The sequence below is a fragment of the Cyprinodon tularosa genome, unplaced genomic scaffold (assembly GCF_016077235.1).
Source record: "Cyprinodon tularosa strain WSP-4 unplaced genomic scaffold, ASM1607723v1 ctg15, whole genome shotgun sequence".
Taxonomy (NCBI): domain Eukaryota; kingdom Metazoa; phylum Chordata; class Actinopteri; order Cyprinodontiformes; family Cyprinodontidae; genus Cyprinodon; species Cyprinodon tularosa.
This window is the reverse complement of record NW_024038331.1, coordinates 1,972,891-1,991,016: the sequence shown is the minus strand read 5'-3', so window position 1 is coordinate 1,991,016 and position 18,126 is coordinate 1,972,891. Positions and strand designations below refer to the sequence as shown.

The 18,126-nt window shown below is 35.9% G+C and overlaps 1 protein-coding gene across 1 annotated transcript; it reads right to left on the bottom strand.

Moving 5' to 3' along the window:
- Positions 1-342: 342 nt before the first annotated feature.
- On the bottom strand, positions 343-16,240 carry LOC119779654 (diacylglycerol O-acyltransferase 1-like). The gene is made up of 17 exons (XM_038279385.1): positions 15,761-16,240; positions 13,273-13,360; positions 9,641-9,681; positions 8,687-8,772; positions 7,385-7,437; positions 7,031-7,136; positions 4,979-5,107; positions 3,892-3,966; positions 3,399-3,502; positions 3,261-3,299; positions 2,598-2,639; positions 2,407-2,451; positions 2,059-2,171; positions 1,623-1,688; positions 1,418-1,505; positions 606-668; positions 343-525 (listed from the first exon to the last, which is right to left on the bottom strand). Exons 1-17 carry the CDS (start codon positions 16,024-16,026, stop codon positions 379-381), a joined length of 1,551 nt encoding a protein of 516 aa, XP_038135313.1. The 5' UTR covers positions 16,027-16,240; the 3' UTR covers positions 343-378.
- Between the last annotated feature and the right edge of the window lie 1,886 nt (positions 16,241-18,126).

The window sequence follows — 18,126 nt, the reverse complement described above, 5'->3', positions numbered from 1 at the left end:
GCACCTGATGTGTGCCAGTTTTGTTTAAAAAATATACATTTTAACTAAACTTTTAATAAATGCTTCTTTGGTGGATTTCATGGAATTCGTTTGCTTCACTTCAGCAAATCAAACAATAAGGGATCCTTTCCTTAAATAGGCATCAAAGTCCAGATTTAGTTTGGGCCCAGGATCAAATCATTAAAGATGAAATAGACATCAAACGCAGATGGTGGCAAAGCATCTGGGAGGTTTAGTTTGTCCGAAGGCTTACAAAGGCGGAAGGTAACTGTGAAAAACACCAAGTACTTTCCTGTAATGAACATGTGCAATAATGAAAGCAGAGCCAGCTTTACATTTTCCTTTTGGCTCATTTCAGTTTTTTTCCTTCGTCCGTTTCTATTTCGTGCTTACATGATGAGTAACATAGTAGTCATGAAAATACATCAGCACAGCGATGGGCTGTCCAATGATGAGCGAGAGCCAGACCGCCGCATTGCCATAGTTTCCGTTCAGGTAGCGACCCACAAACCAAGCCAGGGGAACCTACAGCAATAAAAAGGGAGAATGATTCAGAGAGATGTCATCAAAAAACCAACAGGAATGAATGATTCCACGTGTTTTACCTGAGCCATCATTCCCATAAAGGCCCAAAGTCTGAACATCTTCAGGGGAACACTGACCAGGTACTGAGAAAAGAAAATTCCTTTAGAATGATCCATACTGTAAATGGGTTTTATTTAAAGCACCGGTTTTGAATAATTCAGTCCACATATACTTTATTATACGATGTAAACCTAACACTAAGAAACCACAAGAATGTTTTGTGTTTTTATACCTAGAACAAATGATAGAACCTGAAGATTTTTTTTCTAGAGTTTCTGTATTGTAAAAAAAATAAATCTATTTCGCATTTGACAAGTTTAAGCATTTTGATTTAAAATGAAAGATTATGAAATAGTTAAAAAGAAAAACAGAAAACAAACAAAGACATACACATTCTATCTAAAGCTGAATCATACAATGTAAACAAGATAGTAACTAATGGCAACATTTCCTTAATGTGCACAATACAGAGAGGGAACCCACTGCCCAAAACCTGAATGTGCAAAAAAAAAAAAACAACTAAAATTTTCTTCCTTGTAGCGCCCGCCAATCTGTCCCACCCTGGGCAGAAAGCCACACCTAAATCATCAAGGTGCACTCAAGTTTCTGCCTTAAAAGAAACTAAACTAAAACTGACAACTCTTGACCCACTAATCTAGATTCTTGCATATATATTTAAGCTATTTTTCCAAATTTCTTATTTGTTTTTAGTCCAGTGGTGTTTGCTTTGAAATAAATCAAGGACCAACGCAGCATTGTCTATGAATCTTAAGCCCCAAATGGTTCATATAAAATTTTTGTTGGACTGAAAAATTTATTGAGTGTTTTTCACCTCATGGAAGAAGGCAGAAACTAAGAAGACAGCAGTTTGGGCCAGAAACTTGTTGGTCCCTCTTTTCAGCATTGGCTTATAGAAATGTCTATAAAAAAAACAAACAGATATAGACAAAATATATTCTTTTAAATCTATAGAGAGCAGAACATAATGTAATATAGCCAAACATATGTCTGATGTAACATATCCAAAGCACTCTTACCTTAGACACCATTTGTGGACGGGGATATTCCAGTTAGCCCAGAAATACGTTACAGTCTCAGAGTTCCTGAAATGTGAAGAAGTAGAACAGTGGAGATTTCTAAAACCATGTGATGTGAATCAAACAAAATAAATATTTTATCATAACCCTCTATCCCAGGGTATCCTGTAATTTAAACTGCAGAATATTTACAAAACATAAAGTCGAAAATAAATCAATTTAATCACTTTATTCCAACAGTTTTCTGCTTTTGACATTTTAAAATATTTATTTTCCTCTTTAGGATAATTAAGGCTAATAAATCATTGGCCCTGTTATTAACTGCCAAGTTTCAGTGGTAATAACCAGAAATAAACTAGAGCCATCTGTAAAATTCTGTTAATACATTTATTTTAGTTTCCTTCTTGTTAGTGAAACCTGTAGGAAGTCAACTCACCACCAGTCCCTGTAGAACTCCCTGTCTCCAAACTGCAGCAGCTCTGCCACAAAATTCATAGAAGAGTGGAAAAACCAGTAAAAGAAAATTAACCATATTAGATGGTTAGGGACCTGGGAGAGGAGAGGAGAGGAGGGAAGTGGAATATGGGTGTCTGGGTTGGTTAGATCACAGTACAAATCATACTTCACAGTGAGAGAAAAACTTTTAATTTCAAGCAAAAAAAAAAAACTGATAACAAAAAGTTGATTTGGTCAAAAACAGTGTTTTTTTTTTGGCTTAAATGTTTCACATGGTCAGTTCTTTCTCAACAGTAAGGCTCTGTGTCAACACTCTACTGCAACTCACAGCTAATTTGAGCATTCGCTCCACCATCCGAGAAAAGTCCATTTCCTGCAACAAGCAAGGAATAAAATATTAACTCAAATTAATGGATTTCCAGCTTACTAGATATTATAGTATAAAATAATTATCCTGATTATTTTGTGGTAAAGCAAATGATCATGATTATTATCCACTGTGTGTTTGTGTAGACATACCCGGAATGGTTTCATTGAGTTTTGAATAGTGGGAACCATCCACTAAAAGACAAGATAAAGGTCAGTCAACAACTGAGTAAATTAGTATGAAACAAATAGCTTAAAATCAACTGGAAAAAACCTCAAATATTTGAAGTGTAGGGTAGCGGGACAGCGGTTAGATTGTGAAAGTGGAATTTATGTTCAATCTGCTGTCCTGACTAAAAATAGGACATTCCCACTGAAAACACAAGAGGTCAGACCACAAGACAAACAAACGTATGGATTTTTGTGATAGTCGTGTTGCTCTTAACCAGAGGTGATATTTTCTGGTTACAGGTCGAGTTTGAAGGATCACATTAATCAATATATAGGTATTTTTCCCAACCCAGAAACCTTTGGGGAAGCATTTTTCAAAAAGTTTATTATCACTAAGCCCACGATTCAATTCTGAGGGTTAAAAGTGTTTTCTTTCTTTTTAACAGATTATTCTGTTTTTACTTATGCCTAAAAAAAAAAAAAAAAAAAAAAGGATGAATACATATTCAAATGCCTTTTAATTTGCCTTTTTGTTGCCAAATTACCCTCAAGTATCTCTGGGTATTCTGGTTTTGACAGAGGGGTCTCGTATCAAATTGATCTAAGATGCTAGTGCTGTGATTGTAATGCAAAATTAAAACAAACCTGTTGTATTAATCCCACCAACAGCTGCATAAGAAAAAGCTGCAAGAGATTATAATTAACAAATTAAACCAATCCAGCACACCGGTACATCTTATATAACATCTGATATTACATGTTAAAACCCCTTATTTCTCTCACCATTTCAAAAAGCCTTCTTATAAGGAACCGTTTTCGTATTCGTGGAGATCGTGGGAAGTTGAGCTGGTAGCAAAGAGTTGGAGCAAACACAAAGTAGTACATGTCTAAAGAAAAATACACAAGATAGGTCAACGGGTGATTGAACACCAAAGACAAAGAGAAGTCCAGTAGCCTTTCATTAAATTCCTAAATTGTGCCTTTGACTAGATTTTTGAGAATCTACAGCAGTGTTTACATCCTAGATTTAACCAGGTTATTGACTAATCCACTACTAATATAACACAGACTAATAAACAATGTTATTTCAAAGACTGGCTGGGTTTGATGTAAACATTAAAATCCTCATTAATGATAAAACAATTTCACAGAATATAATTGCCCATTATCTTTAAATATATTTGAAGACACATTTTTTAAATGCATGTATAAGTTTTCACGTCAATCTCCTCTTGCTTTGTTCAGACAAAAAGTGCAGCCCTGATGCTTACTGTACCTCTGTGTGTCAGGTTCCCTGGGTAGGGGACAAGAGAATGAACTGCTGAGCCATTTGATTGTTGAACATCTGGACCTACAAAACAAAGAAGAAGAATAAAAACTCCTTTAACCATCTCCTTTTAAGGATTATCTGCCTGCAAATTATTTATATAAAAGGTAAAACAGATTGAGTTGTAATATTTACCTCCACCAAGGAGGTTATGTTTTAAGGAGAGTCTTGGTCTATCAGTACGGGATAGCTTAAAAAGTTCTCGACTGATTTTAATGACATCCTTATCAAAGGTGACGCTCATGTCATTAAATTTGGTGATGATTCAGATTACAAGCTGGATTAGGGCTGAACGATTTTGTCAAAAAGCTAAATTGAGTTTTTAACCAATATTGCAACTGCCATTTTATGTAAAATTTTCTTTGCACTACCCCAAGCTTTTGAATGTGTCACCCCAGGATCTCAGTATTTTAAAAGCTTGCTTGTCTGGAGTTCATTGTTGCAGGAATTTTCTGTAACCTTTGTGCGGAAAAAGTTGCATTTAACTCGCATGTAGGGATTTGTGTGCTTGCTGCAACTCTCTATCTCTCTGTGTGGCATCAAACCCGAATTAAGTGTATTACTGCCACCGAAAGGGCTGGAGTGAGAAATTTTGTGTCTTAGTCTTGTTAAATGTAATGCAAGTAAAATTGAGTGCCCCTGCAATTTGAAAATTGCATTTATTTAAATTTCGTTCATATTGTAATTGTAATGAATTGGCCCACCATAATCTGGATAGGGGAATTTTTAAAAGATTCTCCAACATTGTGAGATAGTGACAATTGGTGGGACAAGCAGTTCCCCACTAAACAAGAGGGTGGCAGCAGAGTATTGACAGCCTGAGTATTGGACTAAAAAAGTCTGATATTTTACTTAAAATAAAAACACAAGAAAACGAGGAGGATGTCTGTGCTCTGAGTGCTTTTCTAGTTTATTTCCACTAATTGCATACACACATTTTTGCAACACCAATAGATAATAAAGACACTCTTGAATATAAATTAAACATAAATAAACAGAGCTAGATCTAAACTTCTGCACAGAAGCATTCACTTACATGAATATGATCGTGTTAGTCTTTTAGCTTTGGCTTGTCTGATTTCTCTGCACCACCTGTTGGCGTCCTGATAAGAGTAAAGCTTGAGAAACAGCACTGTGTAGATTCCTAGAGAAAACACCCCACCCACTGACAAACACAAACACACCACCACATGAACAGTTAACAAGAATGAATAACCAAAGATAAACTCCAAAAAAAAAAAAAAAAAAAAAAAAAAATTATATATACAGGTGCTGGTCATAAAATTAGAATATCATGAAAAAGTAGATTGATTTCAGTAATTCCATTTAAAAAGTGAAACTTGTATATTATATTCATACATTACATACAAACTCATATATTTCAGATGTTTATTTTGTTTAATTTTGATGATTACAAATGACAACAAATGAAAATCTCAAATTCATCATATCAGAAAATTAGAATATTGTGAAAAGGTTCAAAATTGATGGCCCCTGGTGCCACACTCTAATCAGCTAATTAACTCAAACCACCTGCAAAAGCCTTTAAATGGTCTTTCAGTCTAGTTCTATAGGCTACACAATCATGGGGAAGACTGCTGACTTGACAGTTGTCCAAAAGACGACCATCGACACCTTGCACAAGGAGGGCAAGACACAAAAGGTCATCGCTAAAGAGGCTGGCTGTTCACAGAGCTCAGTGTCCAAGCACATTAATAGAGAGGCGAAGGGAAGGAAAAGATGTGGTCGAAAAAAGTGTACAAGCAAGAGAGATAACCGCACCCTGGAGAGGATTGTGAAACAAAACCCATTCAAAAATGTGGGGGAGATTCACAAAGAGTGGACTGCAGCTGGAGTGAGTGCTTCAAGAACCACCACACACAGACGTATGAAAGACATGGGTTTCTGCTGTCGCATTCCTTGTGTCAAGCCACTCTTGAACCACAGACAGCGTCAGAAGCGTCTTGCCTGGGCTAAAGAGAAACAGGACTGGACTGCTGGTGAGTGGTCCAAAGTCATGTTCTCTGATGAAAGTAAATTTTGCATTTCCTTTGGAAATCAAGGTCCCAGAGTCTGGAGGAAAAGAAGAGAGGCACTTCATCCACGTTGCTTGAAGTCCAGTGTAAAGTTTCCACAGTCAGTGATGGTTTGGGGTGCCATGTCATCTGCTGGTGTTGGTCCATTGTGTTTTCTGAGGTCCAGGGTCAACGCAGCCACATACCAGGAAGTTTTAGAGCACTTCATGCTTCCTGCAGCTGACCAACTTTTTGGAGATGCAGATTTCATTTTCCAACAGGACTTGGCACCTGCACACAGTGCCAAAGCTACCAGTACCTGGTTGAAGGACCATGGTATCCCTGTTCTTAATTGGCCAGCAAACTCTTCTGACCTTAACCCCATAGAAAATCTATGGGGTATTGTGAAGAAGAAGATGCAATACACCAGACCCAACAATTCAGAAGAGCTAAAAGCCACTATTAGAGCAACCTGGGCTATCATAACACCTGAGCAGTGCCACAGACTGATCGACTCCATGCCACGCCGCATTGCTGCAGTAATACAGGCCAAAGGAGGCCCAACTAAATACTGAGTGCTGTACATGCTCATACTTTTCATGTTCATACTTTTCAGTTGGCCAACATTTCTATAAATCCTTTGTTTTTATTGGTCTTCAGTAATATTCTAATTTTCTGATATGATGAATTTGAGATTTTCATTTGTTGTCATTTGTAATCATCAAAATTAAACAAAATAAACATCTGAAATATATGAGTTTGTATGTAATGTATGAATATAATATACAAGTTTCACTTTTTAAATGGAATTACTGAAATCAATCTACTTTTTCATGATATTCTAATTTTATGACCAGCACCTGTATATATATATATATATATATATATATATATATATATATATATATATATATATATATATATATATATATATATATATATATTTGGCTTTGAATAGTCAAGATGAACATTTTGAGATTATGTCCTCTTTTAGTTGTTTTAAGCTAAAATTACAATTCTGCAAAAAGTCACGGTGAAAGCGTAGAGTTGGCATGTTTTGTATTTAAACATACCTGGGGTCATGGAGGTCACAGTGAGGACTATGGCAGAGGAGAAAATCAACATGCATACAAGGTTGAACATGTGGAGAATCCATCCTGTAGTTTCAGAGATCGTACCCTGGCAAATATAACAGAGTGTGCGTCATCTCTCTACCCTCCATAGTCCAATCTAGGTCAGAGTTTCTTGCCTTATCAGAGCAGTTAGAAATATGAGGACTGGTCGACTAATAAAGCATAAAACAAAAGCCATAAAAGAACGCCATAAAGGCAAAGCTGATTATGATGCTTGAAAACAATAAGAAGAAGTTTAAACTTTCTAAAGTAAAAAAAAAAAAAAAAAGGCCTTAATATACAATAAAGACCTACCACCGCCAGACGCCTCTCTACATATAAGCTTGTCAGGATGAACAGGTTGGACCCTGAAGCAAAGAGGGAAAACCGGTTTATAGGCTTTCTTGATGACTTCTTAAACACATTTATAACATATAATACATAACTTTTCTATATCACTCCAACTATATACAGAAATATAGTAGCATGAGAAGTACAGGTGAAGCTTTTATTTATCTACATTTACAATAATAAACTCTGCAAATGCCAAATGCCATTAAAAGTATCTAAAAAAGCAAAGATTTATAGTAGAGCATATCTGTAAAAAGAAGCAGTTAAAGGCAAAGAACTCATAACTGGTTGTGATGTGGGGCAGTCTTGTTTCTCTCCACTGTCGCCACATGGTTCCTCAGAAGGAAGAGGAGGCTTTTCTTTTGTTTTTAAGCTGAATCTGACTGTTCTGTATTATCAAGGACTTAAAAAGGAATCAAATGTAGTTGAATTTTAATCTCTCTATATGACTGGATTACATATTTCTAAACTGCACCCAGTGAACAAAAAAAGCTATTTGTCTAGCAAATACTTTAGGCTTCTAATCTTATGAAACTAATTCTATATTGTGATTATAAAATAAGGATTTGATCTGTACTGTCCTAAAATATTTTGTCGGCATATTAGATGAATAAAAGCTGTACTGATTTTATGTTACTCTGCTGTTACTGCAGACTTAAAACAAGCGAGTTCTCACTTTCTTATGGTTCTACTTAGAAATTCAATTTACTGCATGTTTAAACCGATGCAACACAACAGAAAAACACCTCCATGCTGTTTTTCAAAAGGGATGAATTGAAATTATTTTTTTCAGTAAAGGGCAGACAGTTTTTGGATCATTTGAGCATCACTTCCAGATATTACATCTCTCCTTCTGCAGTGCTCTACAATTAGTACAATAGCGCTATTATGTGGATTCTCTTATTCTATTGACCTTATAAAAAGTTCAAAAACAACACAGTAAACAAGCACAATTAGTTCCTGCTACTGAGATCAGACCTAAATCGGTTTTATACCCTATCCAGTATGTAAAAATAGAAGATAGCAAATAGTTAAATGACTTGTTCTCTAGACCTCACCTTTCTAAAAATAAGTTGGTAATTAAATCCACAGAGATGAAAGCCATTTTTTTGCATTTCAATTGTGTTTTAGAGGTTTGTCTGTGCCTGAGAGGAACAGTGACACCATGTTTAAACTGACAAATTCACAAATTTAATGTAAAAAACCCCCAAAACAAACAAGAAAAACATTGGTTTATATTAGTGCAATAAAAATAAAGCTACATACCAATTATTAGGCAGGCTGCTGGCCAGCTATAAGGGTCCTTTAAGAAAAGAGACACTACTTGGATCGGATCTACTAGAATGCCATATCTGGAGGAAGAATACAAGATAAATTAGTTCTACAGTAATGTTTTAAATAGGAAATAGTATGATAAATAAAGTGAAATGAACAGTGTGGATTAGATGGAATTATGATTCTGTACAGTCATGCATTAATTTTTAAATACACAGTATATTCAAAGAGAAGAAAACATTTATTGAATGAATTCATAACTCAAATCTTTGCAAAAAAAAAAAAATCTTATTCGTAATAAGAATGGACTGCATGTATCTAAAGTTAGTCGACCAAAGATATCATAGCAGAACTGGATTTACATTCAGCTCCTCGTTTGGACCAGTCACAAAAAACATCTAAAGGGGAAATATGTGAAATTTGAAATAAACTGGTGGAGAGGTCGCGGAGATCAATTGTTACTCTGGAGATTTAAAAAAAGACATTTTCTTAAGCGATTTTATAACTCATAACCAAAATCAATCAGCCTAAATGGTATGGTATGCCACTTTTTCTTTCCCGTTTTTAAAAAATAACAAAAGGGGACCTCTGTATCACACTAAATTTATTCTCCAGAGAATAAGAAAGTAATGGATTACAAAATAAAACATTTTAGAGATGCTGAGGTTAAATTTCTTTTAGAAGTCATTAGAATGACAAATACTGTGACAACAGTGATTTTGTAAAAAACAAACAAACAAATAGGAAACGATTATGGTAAATGGAAGCATTTTCATTAAGGATGACAATAAGTGCCGAGGTCACCGCTAAGTAACTGTTAGTTCAAAGTTTTTAATAATTAATGATTAGTTGGAAAACTGGAGGAGGGAAATTTAAATAAAAACATGTAAGTGTTCTGGTAATATAGTCTGTATAAATGTGGCTTTTGTATTTGTGAACACTCACTTGATAATGTTCTCCAAGAAGAGTCGCGCGTTACTAAGCACCTAGAAAATAAAGCAGTAAATGATGAGTTAATTACAGTCAAAGAGGAAATCTTTTCTCCAGGCATTTCAGTGAGACTGAACTTTGCTAAGACGATAAAAAATTCTCCCTTTTAAATCTCCTAAATCGTTTCCCATTCTATAAACTCTCAGATTAGCCATGCAGACTGACCTGTTTTCCTTTCACTGAAAGCTGAGTTACTGATTATTCTAAGCAAGAACAGGATGGTTAAACAGTCATTAATTTAAGGACCCTTATTTACTGTTTGTACATTTACAATTGCACACTTGAGATTGCGATACTGGCTTGAATCCATTTGCTGTACATGCCACACCCACATTTTTATTATTTTTTACAAATCAATACATTTCCTTGGTGTCTAATTGACTGTGCTGTTTCTTGTGGTTGTATTCTGTGGTTTCCTCTGTTGTGCTCTAATGCCCTGATCTGACATTATAAATACCCTTGTGTGTCATTTATTTATTAGACCAGTTATGTTTTGTTTGTGCTTTCTGATCACTTTTAGGAGCTCATAATGGGTGGTAAAAAAAACAAAAAAACAATAACTATACATCTCATAATTCCCATTACTCCTGCTTACAGGCATCAGTCCATCTGTAGAACATGGCAGCTCATTCCTGCTGCCATCCCAACTGCAGTCATACAAGATCCTGCTGTTGCTCCTGATGTTGGTTTAAAACACTTTATGATATTGTTACACATTTAAGTTCAAAGTTCAGCTTCACCTCAGCTTCTAGGAGATAAAACTGATTACAGACTCAGCAAAGAGGCAACATGTTTAGATAGGTCTTTGGCATGCATGGTTATCAGAAGGCAATATTGGGATAAGTGTGTCATCTGAGGTATATGATACAGTCATGTTAAAGAATAGGGGGGGCAGCTTGTAAAAGTCCTGCAGAATAAAATAGTTAAATTCTCATTGCGTCTCCTGTTAGAACCTTCTTGTATTTTTGCTAACCTTTGCCATGGTAACCTTTAACATAAGCAAGAGGGCCATCATGTAAAACAGAACAAAGGGATCATTGGTCTTTGCCAAGCAGAGGATTGCAAAACGGGTTTCTGCAATAGTTTAGCTCTACCAGTGTGTCTATTTTCTGAAAGGACTGAGAGGTTAGTATGTAAGGAGAGCTCCTATTCATAATATACAGGCCCCCGCTAACTCACATCTTAACAACAGCATAAGTTAGTAGAACTATGCAGCTCACACACAGCTATACATTATGATGTCACCATGTGACTATGAACCCATTCAATAAATCACTGCATGATAAGGCAACATTTTTCCAGACAAATTCAAACAATTTTAATAGTTTTAGAGCAAAAGCGCGTTCACGACTCTACGGAAACCGCGGCAGACCAAACCAGATGAAAGTGCGCATTCAGCATCTGCTCTGCCGATAATGCAAGCGTAGAAGAAGAAATGTGCTGTTTACCTGTGCAAAGAAAGAAACAACGAAAGAAAAATGTCTGAGGACTTCAGTGTTGAGGAACAGCATGAGTTCTTTGCCGAGCTGAATGCGCACTTTCATCTGGTTTGGTCTGCCGCGGTTTCCGTAGACTCGTGAACGCGCTTTTAGGAAATCCTATACACTACTGTTGACTTCGTTTCAAGTAAATTATGGACGCTACCCACTCAGGACACTTGGAATACATTGGACGAGCAGTATGGAGGAATATTGACACGTTTTTTGTGGACTTTTATGGACCTTTCTGCCTCGGGCGCCATAGACCTCCATTATTTGAATGTCAGCAGACAGCAAGAAGCCTCCCAGATCTCCAGATGCATTTGAGATATCAAAAAAGTACTTCAGAGTGTTGTTCAGCATGGGGGTGAGTAGAAAATGAAGGCTAATCATGTTTTGGGTGTACTATTCCTTTAAGTCTTCAGTGGACGTTACTTTATAACCCCTCATGGCTAGAGTTACCCATTTTGTATGTGCACCTTTAAAACAAACACGTTGCCCTTCCCCTAGATTTTCCAATAAAATGTATGGCGGGACCACTATTATGTTCTCACATAATTTTTTTTCACCATTTCAAACAACCTATACTAAAGATGTTATTACCCTTCTCTCGATAAAATGTATGTCATTGTCATTAGATGAGAGGACAAGAGAGGTGGGACATTTAGTGATTGGTAGGATAAAAATAGAAGGAGATACTCTAACTGCATGAACTTTGTCCTACTAACACACAATTTTGATTCGGAAACACAGCTGCTATTAAAGGCCAAATTGTCAATTGATTCTGACAGGACAAAAGATAGCAAGTTATATTTTGGACTGAGTTAGTTTTACTTGGTGATCTTGCAAGTCTTAATCTCAGATTATATATAAACACAATTTAAACCAGATCTTAAGAAAATAAACACTTGCTTTTTCACAATTACTCTTTTGTTCCCAAGTTAATTTAGGAAAATAAAACAGAAAGATAAGCATAAATGTGTGGTATTTTCAAAAATATTTATACTTAATGTAGTCCAATGAAGAATATAAACATAAATAAGCTATATAACTTAAAATTTAGACTTTTATTAGCTAGTAAATAGAAAAATTAGACAACTAATGAATACAAATTAGGCAGGCAAATTATTGGCTCAGTGTTTTATCTTCTCTCTGAGCATTAGCTCTAAAACAGAAAGCAAAGCAAGCTGGTGACCACAGAGCAAAACAGGGTGGTTAGAGGAACAAAAGCATTCAAACAGGATTAATTTAGTCACAGTATGCAACTTAGGTTTGGTTTTAAGGAAAAACAACTCTGGAATAGTTTGCTGTAGGCAGCTTTTGATCCTCACTGATTGCCATCGTGTGAGCTAAAGATTTATGAGCATACATTAGTAAAAAATATTACTTGTTAGAATTTTGTTTAATATTAAGCAAATTAAATCCAATCTGAGAAGAATAAAAAAAGAAACTCTGGAGAACAGATGCTGCTTAAAACTGCTGGTCTTGATCATGCATGTATTCCATTATTAGACAGTTAGGAAAAACCATAACAGTAAATTAGATCAGAAACTTTTCCAAAATGCATTTAGGATTACTTTCTTAATGCAAATCTATTTAGTTTATGTAAATGACATTTTGACTAACAATTGGATACACAAAGAATTTGTTTATCTGTACCAAAAATGGAAACTTAACAGGGTTGATCATTAATCAAACAATGGCACTATAACAGCTACAATACACTCAAATAGGAAGAACTGCAATCATACATTTTACCTGCAAGCCTGTTGGACATATAATGTTCCAACAGCCCCCAGCACCTACTTATAAAATGTAATATCTCATTTCCAACTGAGTGAAAAAACAACTGATGGAAGCTGGGGCCCATTACGCAACTACAGCTGACGGAGAAATGTGTTAAACTTCTGTGTCTGTTTCAAGAAGAAAAATACTAAAAATTGGACATTAAAGCTCATGGATCTTTTTCCCAGAGTCATTATTTAGTACTAATAGACTAAATATCACCAGCCTGTTACTGAATCAGTTTAAATTTCCACATGTAGGCCAAAGGAAATGTGCCAATAGAGAAACTCATTTTTAAAAATCATTGCCCACACAGTTACTCACCAGCATGACGACACACCAGTTAAGGATTCCTCTGTAGTTGCTATAGCCGCTGGCTGAGCTCAGGAGAGATTCCTGAAGAATGTGGCAGCTGTAAAACAATATGAATATAACACTTTCAGGATTTCAACTTTTAATGCCCATCATTCTGTTTGTTTAGGGATTAAATAAGTATTGAACAAGAAAAAAAAAGTCATCTTTGAAATTTTTATATAAAAAGACATAAATTGATCAAAATGAATTTACCATAAAATATACAACATACTTATATATACTCTATATGCTCTCTGAATTTATTTTAATATTCTTGTTAACAACTTATTCAGTGTTAATTAATAACAAATCTACCTGGGTAGACCATACCATATTTTGCATTTTTTTAAAGACACAGCTGCTGCTCTGCTAAGCTTTTAATAATATATTAGACTAAAGTCTTCCTGTACCCCCTAATTGGGAGATAATTTGCCCTGAGTAAGTCACAAGTCACCATGATCCAATATCTACTGCATAAAGCAATGAAAGAGTTTTAAACGAGTTGTTAAAAAGGTGGGTTGAAAAGGCAAGGGATCAAAAAGAATTGATAAAATGTATTTAGGCTTTTCATTCGATTTTTTTCTTCATGATTATACCTGAAAAAGAGGAAGGAAGGGAAGAGAAAGAAGTAGAGCGGGAAAAGGAAGACATTACAGGGAGAAGATTCAAATGTTAAGCCAGGATAGGGTAAGAGCAATCATTAAAACCAGTCAATGGATTTCCACACAAAGCATTTCTTATAAAGTAGGGGTTTCCAGGTACAACTTTTTCCATTTCTGATAAGACGCTGATATTACAGCTTTGGTTACTGAACAACACTGATAATGACCCGAAATCAGCTCTTATCATTATTTTGTAGTTTGGAATGCTAGAAAATCTTTAAACAACTTAAATACAGAACAAGTCAACTGCTGTTGTAGTAATGTGTCTGCAGGATACAACTAATAAAAATGCTAAAGTGAACCGAATGAAGGTGCAGAATGCTGGAGCTAGGTGATTCAGCATGATATCTGAGATTTTAGATGCAGGCAGATATAATCTGCTATTCATGTTTTGACTGATATCGGCCTGATTTTCAATATCAATATCAAATTGAGACATCCCTTTTAAAAAGTGCAAGTTTTCTGCACTTTTTATACTTGATATAGATATTTATAACTAAGGGAAGGAGTGACTAGAAAAAAAAATAATAATAATCCCATTAATGCTGGACAATATCCTTTTTTTGAAGTTTACCATTAACATCAGTTAAAAGTTAGGGGAAAATAATTTGATGCATGACTGACCTACATTTACATAGTTTTGTTGGATTAAAATCTACTAATGCCTTTTATCTATCAGAATTTTGGCAGCACATGATGTCTCCTTGAGAAAAATAAAGCTTATTAGTTCGATATCAGAATTGGTAGGTATGACTGTAAAAAGACTGGATCAGGAAAACAATTATAGGTGCATCTTTAATATTGGGAGCAAACATATTGTGTCCAGTTTAGCAACAAGTTAGTCCTCTTAATCTAGCTGGTTTTGTGATGTAGTCTATATGATGATGGCAACTTTTGATCCAAGAGGTAAATTTGAGGAATTAAAGCTGTAGCTGTAAGTAAGAATAGATTTACTGATAAAAAGACCACTGCTGTCTTAGGTGCACTTACTCTCACTTTCATAGTAATTTCAATGAATGACAGAGTAGCACATAAATATAAAGTTAAAGGAAAATGTGAAAGTTTTTATTCTTTTGCTATTACAAATCTTAAAGCAGTGGCTTAGCTCTGGATTTTGCACCATTTACCAATTCTGATAGGAGTTACAAGAAGGCCATGATTGAATGACAGCAACAAGGGGCCCAGTAGACCATGAAGGAATCCAGCAAACCTGTAAAAATCTGATAAAACTGAAACACAGATGATGACAGGTGACTCCTAATACCCCCAGCTCAGCTGTTGAACATGGTGGTAGAAGTATCAGGCTATGGGGTTGCTATTCTTTAAAAGGGGTTGATGGGAAGATGCATGGAGTTAAATACAAAACAATTTAAGCTTGTAAGAATTCTGCACCTGAGAGTTGGTTAGACCATCACCAGCTGCAATATGCGAACTAGTGACACAGCTGAATGAAAAACTAACCACACTTGCAAAATATCTAAACGTTATCTGATATGTGGTAAACATGTAACCCAATAAAAAAATGAATGAGGCATTAGATTGAATAATTAGAATATAGTCTACTTTATAGCCAAAATAAAAGCTGGGTGTGATAGTGAAAATGTATTTCCAGATAAAGAGGATGCAAAGGAACATATATTTACTTTATTTTGGATATTATCCCATTATTAAATGCGCACCATAAAAAAACCCAGATATGTTATTAGCCTACCAACATCTCAGAGGTAACAGATGTGTAGAATTTTACGTAGGCCTAAATAATATTATTAATAATAAAACATTTCAAAATAAATGACCTGAGTTGGTCGTTGATGTCTTCCACAGCACTCCTCTGGCTGCTCCTGGACTGAGGCTCCTGTTTTCTCCCTGACTCCTCTCTGTCCACATTCCCATTGCTGCGCTGCTTGAAAGCCGCTGGTTTGGCTGCAGCAGAACCCACAGGAGGTTTCCCCCCTGCATCCTGCACCTTGGTGCCGTTGGCTTGTTTCACGCTGCCCGCTCCTCCACTACCGGAGGTGGTGGTCCTCCTCCTGCGTGTTGCGGGCCCTTTCGCGTCGCTCATTTCTGCGCTTTTCAGTCACGCAGCTTCTATCTACACGGCATAGCTGGTATATAACTGTCGCTCCCTTTCTTTCTCCTTGCTGGAGCTCTATAACCCTGCTGGTGATGAAGGGGGAAAAGCAGGTTATTATTACCACTAAAGCTCAAGGTGCATTGACTCTGCTGGGTTGCCAGATCTCCGGTTCTTTGAGCAAACGCCTCCTCCTATATTACAGACGCGCATAACAACTTCCGCATGTGAAGCGGTTCCTTTAAAAGTGATTTCCTCATCAGCATAAGAGATCTTTGAACCGCTCAATGCGTCAAAAAAAGCTTCTGATGTCTTGTTTTTACCAGATTGTCCAGCAATGACTGCCCAATTTAATCTTAAAGCAAGTGATGTTTCTCTTGTAAGGAAGAGGATTAGGGCCACTGAAAAAATAAAAAGTGAACTGCATTTTTTATTTAATTTCAGTGTAATATTAGAAAAACAAGTCCGAATTCTGACTTTAATCTCAAAATTCTGACTTTTTCTCAGAATTCTGACTTTAATCTCAAAATTGTGGCTTTAATTTTAGAATTGTGACTTTAATCTCCGAATTCTGACTTTAATCTCAGAATTGTGATTTTTTTCTCCGAATTCTGACTTTAATCTCAGAACTCTGACTTTTTTTCTCAGAATTTTGACCTTATTTTCAGAATTCTGACTTTAATAGCAGAATTGTGACTTTTTTCTCAGAATTCTGACTGTATTCTCAGAATTCTGACTTTAATTTCAGAGTTCTGACTTTAATAGCAGATTTGTGACTGTTTTCTCAAAATTCTGACTGTTTTCTCAGAATTCTGACTTTAATTTCAGAGTTCTGACTTTAATCTCAGAATTGTGACGTTAATCTCCAAATTCTGACTGTAATCTCAGAGTTGACTTTTTTCTCAGAATTGTGACTTTTTTCTCCGAATTCTGACTATAATCTCTGAATTGTGACTTTTTCCCTCAGAATTCTGACTTTAATCTCAGAATTCTGACTTTAATCGCAGAATTGTGACGTTAATCTCCAAATTCTGACTGTAATCTCAGAGTTAACTTTTTTCTCAGAATTGTGACTTTTTTCTCCGAATTCTGACTATAATCTCAGAATTCTGACTTTATTTTCAGAATTGTGACTTTAATCTCAGAATTGTGACTTTAAACTAGTGTTGCGCCGATGCCATTTTTTGGCCCCGATACCGATACCCGATACCATGCAGTGCAGTATCGGCCGATACCGATACCATAATAATGTAAAATAATTGCCATCATGGCTTTGTCAAGCTGCTGCCTACCTTTGTGAAGCAGTACAAAAAAATCTGATACAAAGTGAATCCAGTAGAACTTTTTATTGCTTACCAGGAGTGGGTGACAATAGTTGAATAAACTTATGGCTCTCAAAATGGTATCGGTGCCCTATTTGTTGGTACTCGCCGATACCGATACCACCATTTTAGGGCAGTATCGGGGCCCCGTCCGATACTGGTATCGGTATCGGTGCAACACTACTTTAAACTCAGAATTGTGACTTTATTCTGAATTCTGACAGCTAGTAAACATGTAAGCATCAAGCCTTAGCCATGTCTGTTTTAAAGACTAAACTAGCTTTGTTGTTTTAATGAGCTTCTGCTCCTCCATTAACGAAATAACATCACCAGGGACCCTCGGGCATGTCATTTTTCACTAATGTGTTACTGGCCCTCCCAAACAACTCACATCTTTGTCAGTGAAGCTGACAGGAGTGTCTTGCTTCTCCTCACACTTTCACTATGTCTCACATTTGTGGAATGTCATGCAAATTTTAAAATATATGGGGCCACCAAGGCTCCTGAGATGGGTTAGTTGGTGTGGGGGGAAAGTTTGTTGATTGCTGTATGTTTTATATGCAGTATGAAGCAGATTTATTCCACTTTTAAGGAGGATGCTGCCCAAGAGAGGTTTAATGGATTGGAGAAACAATGTATTTATTTATTTGTTTATTTAATCTTGTGTCCCTTACTCTCAAGATGGTTTTACTAATAATAAAATTGTTGGGCAAGAATAAACACTTTAAATGAGCTGTACAAATGTATTCAGATAGGTGGCAAAGTGCTT

Excerpts from the sequence above, each read along its gene's own strand:
- LOC119779654 (XM_038279385.1), bottom strand. The coding sequence starts at position 16,026 with ATGAGCGACGCGAAAGGGCCCGCAACACGCAGGAGGAGGACCACCACC. Across the intron at positions 7,137-7,384 it reads TAGAGAGGCGTCTGGCGGTG|GGTACGATCTCTGAAACTAC; the intron begins GTAGGTCTTTAT and ends TATATTTGCCAG. Across the intron at positions 2,640-3,260 it reads TGGTGGGATTAATACAACAG|TGGATGGTTCCCACTATTCA; the intron begins GTTTGTTTTAAT and ends CTTGTCTTTTAG.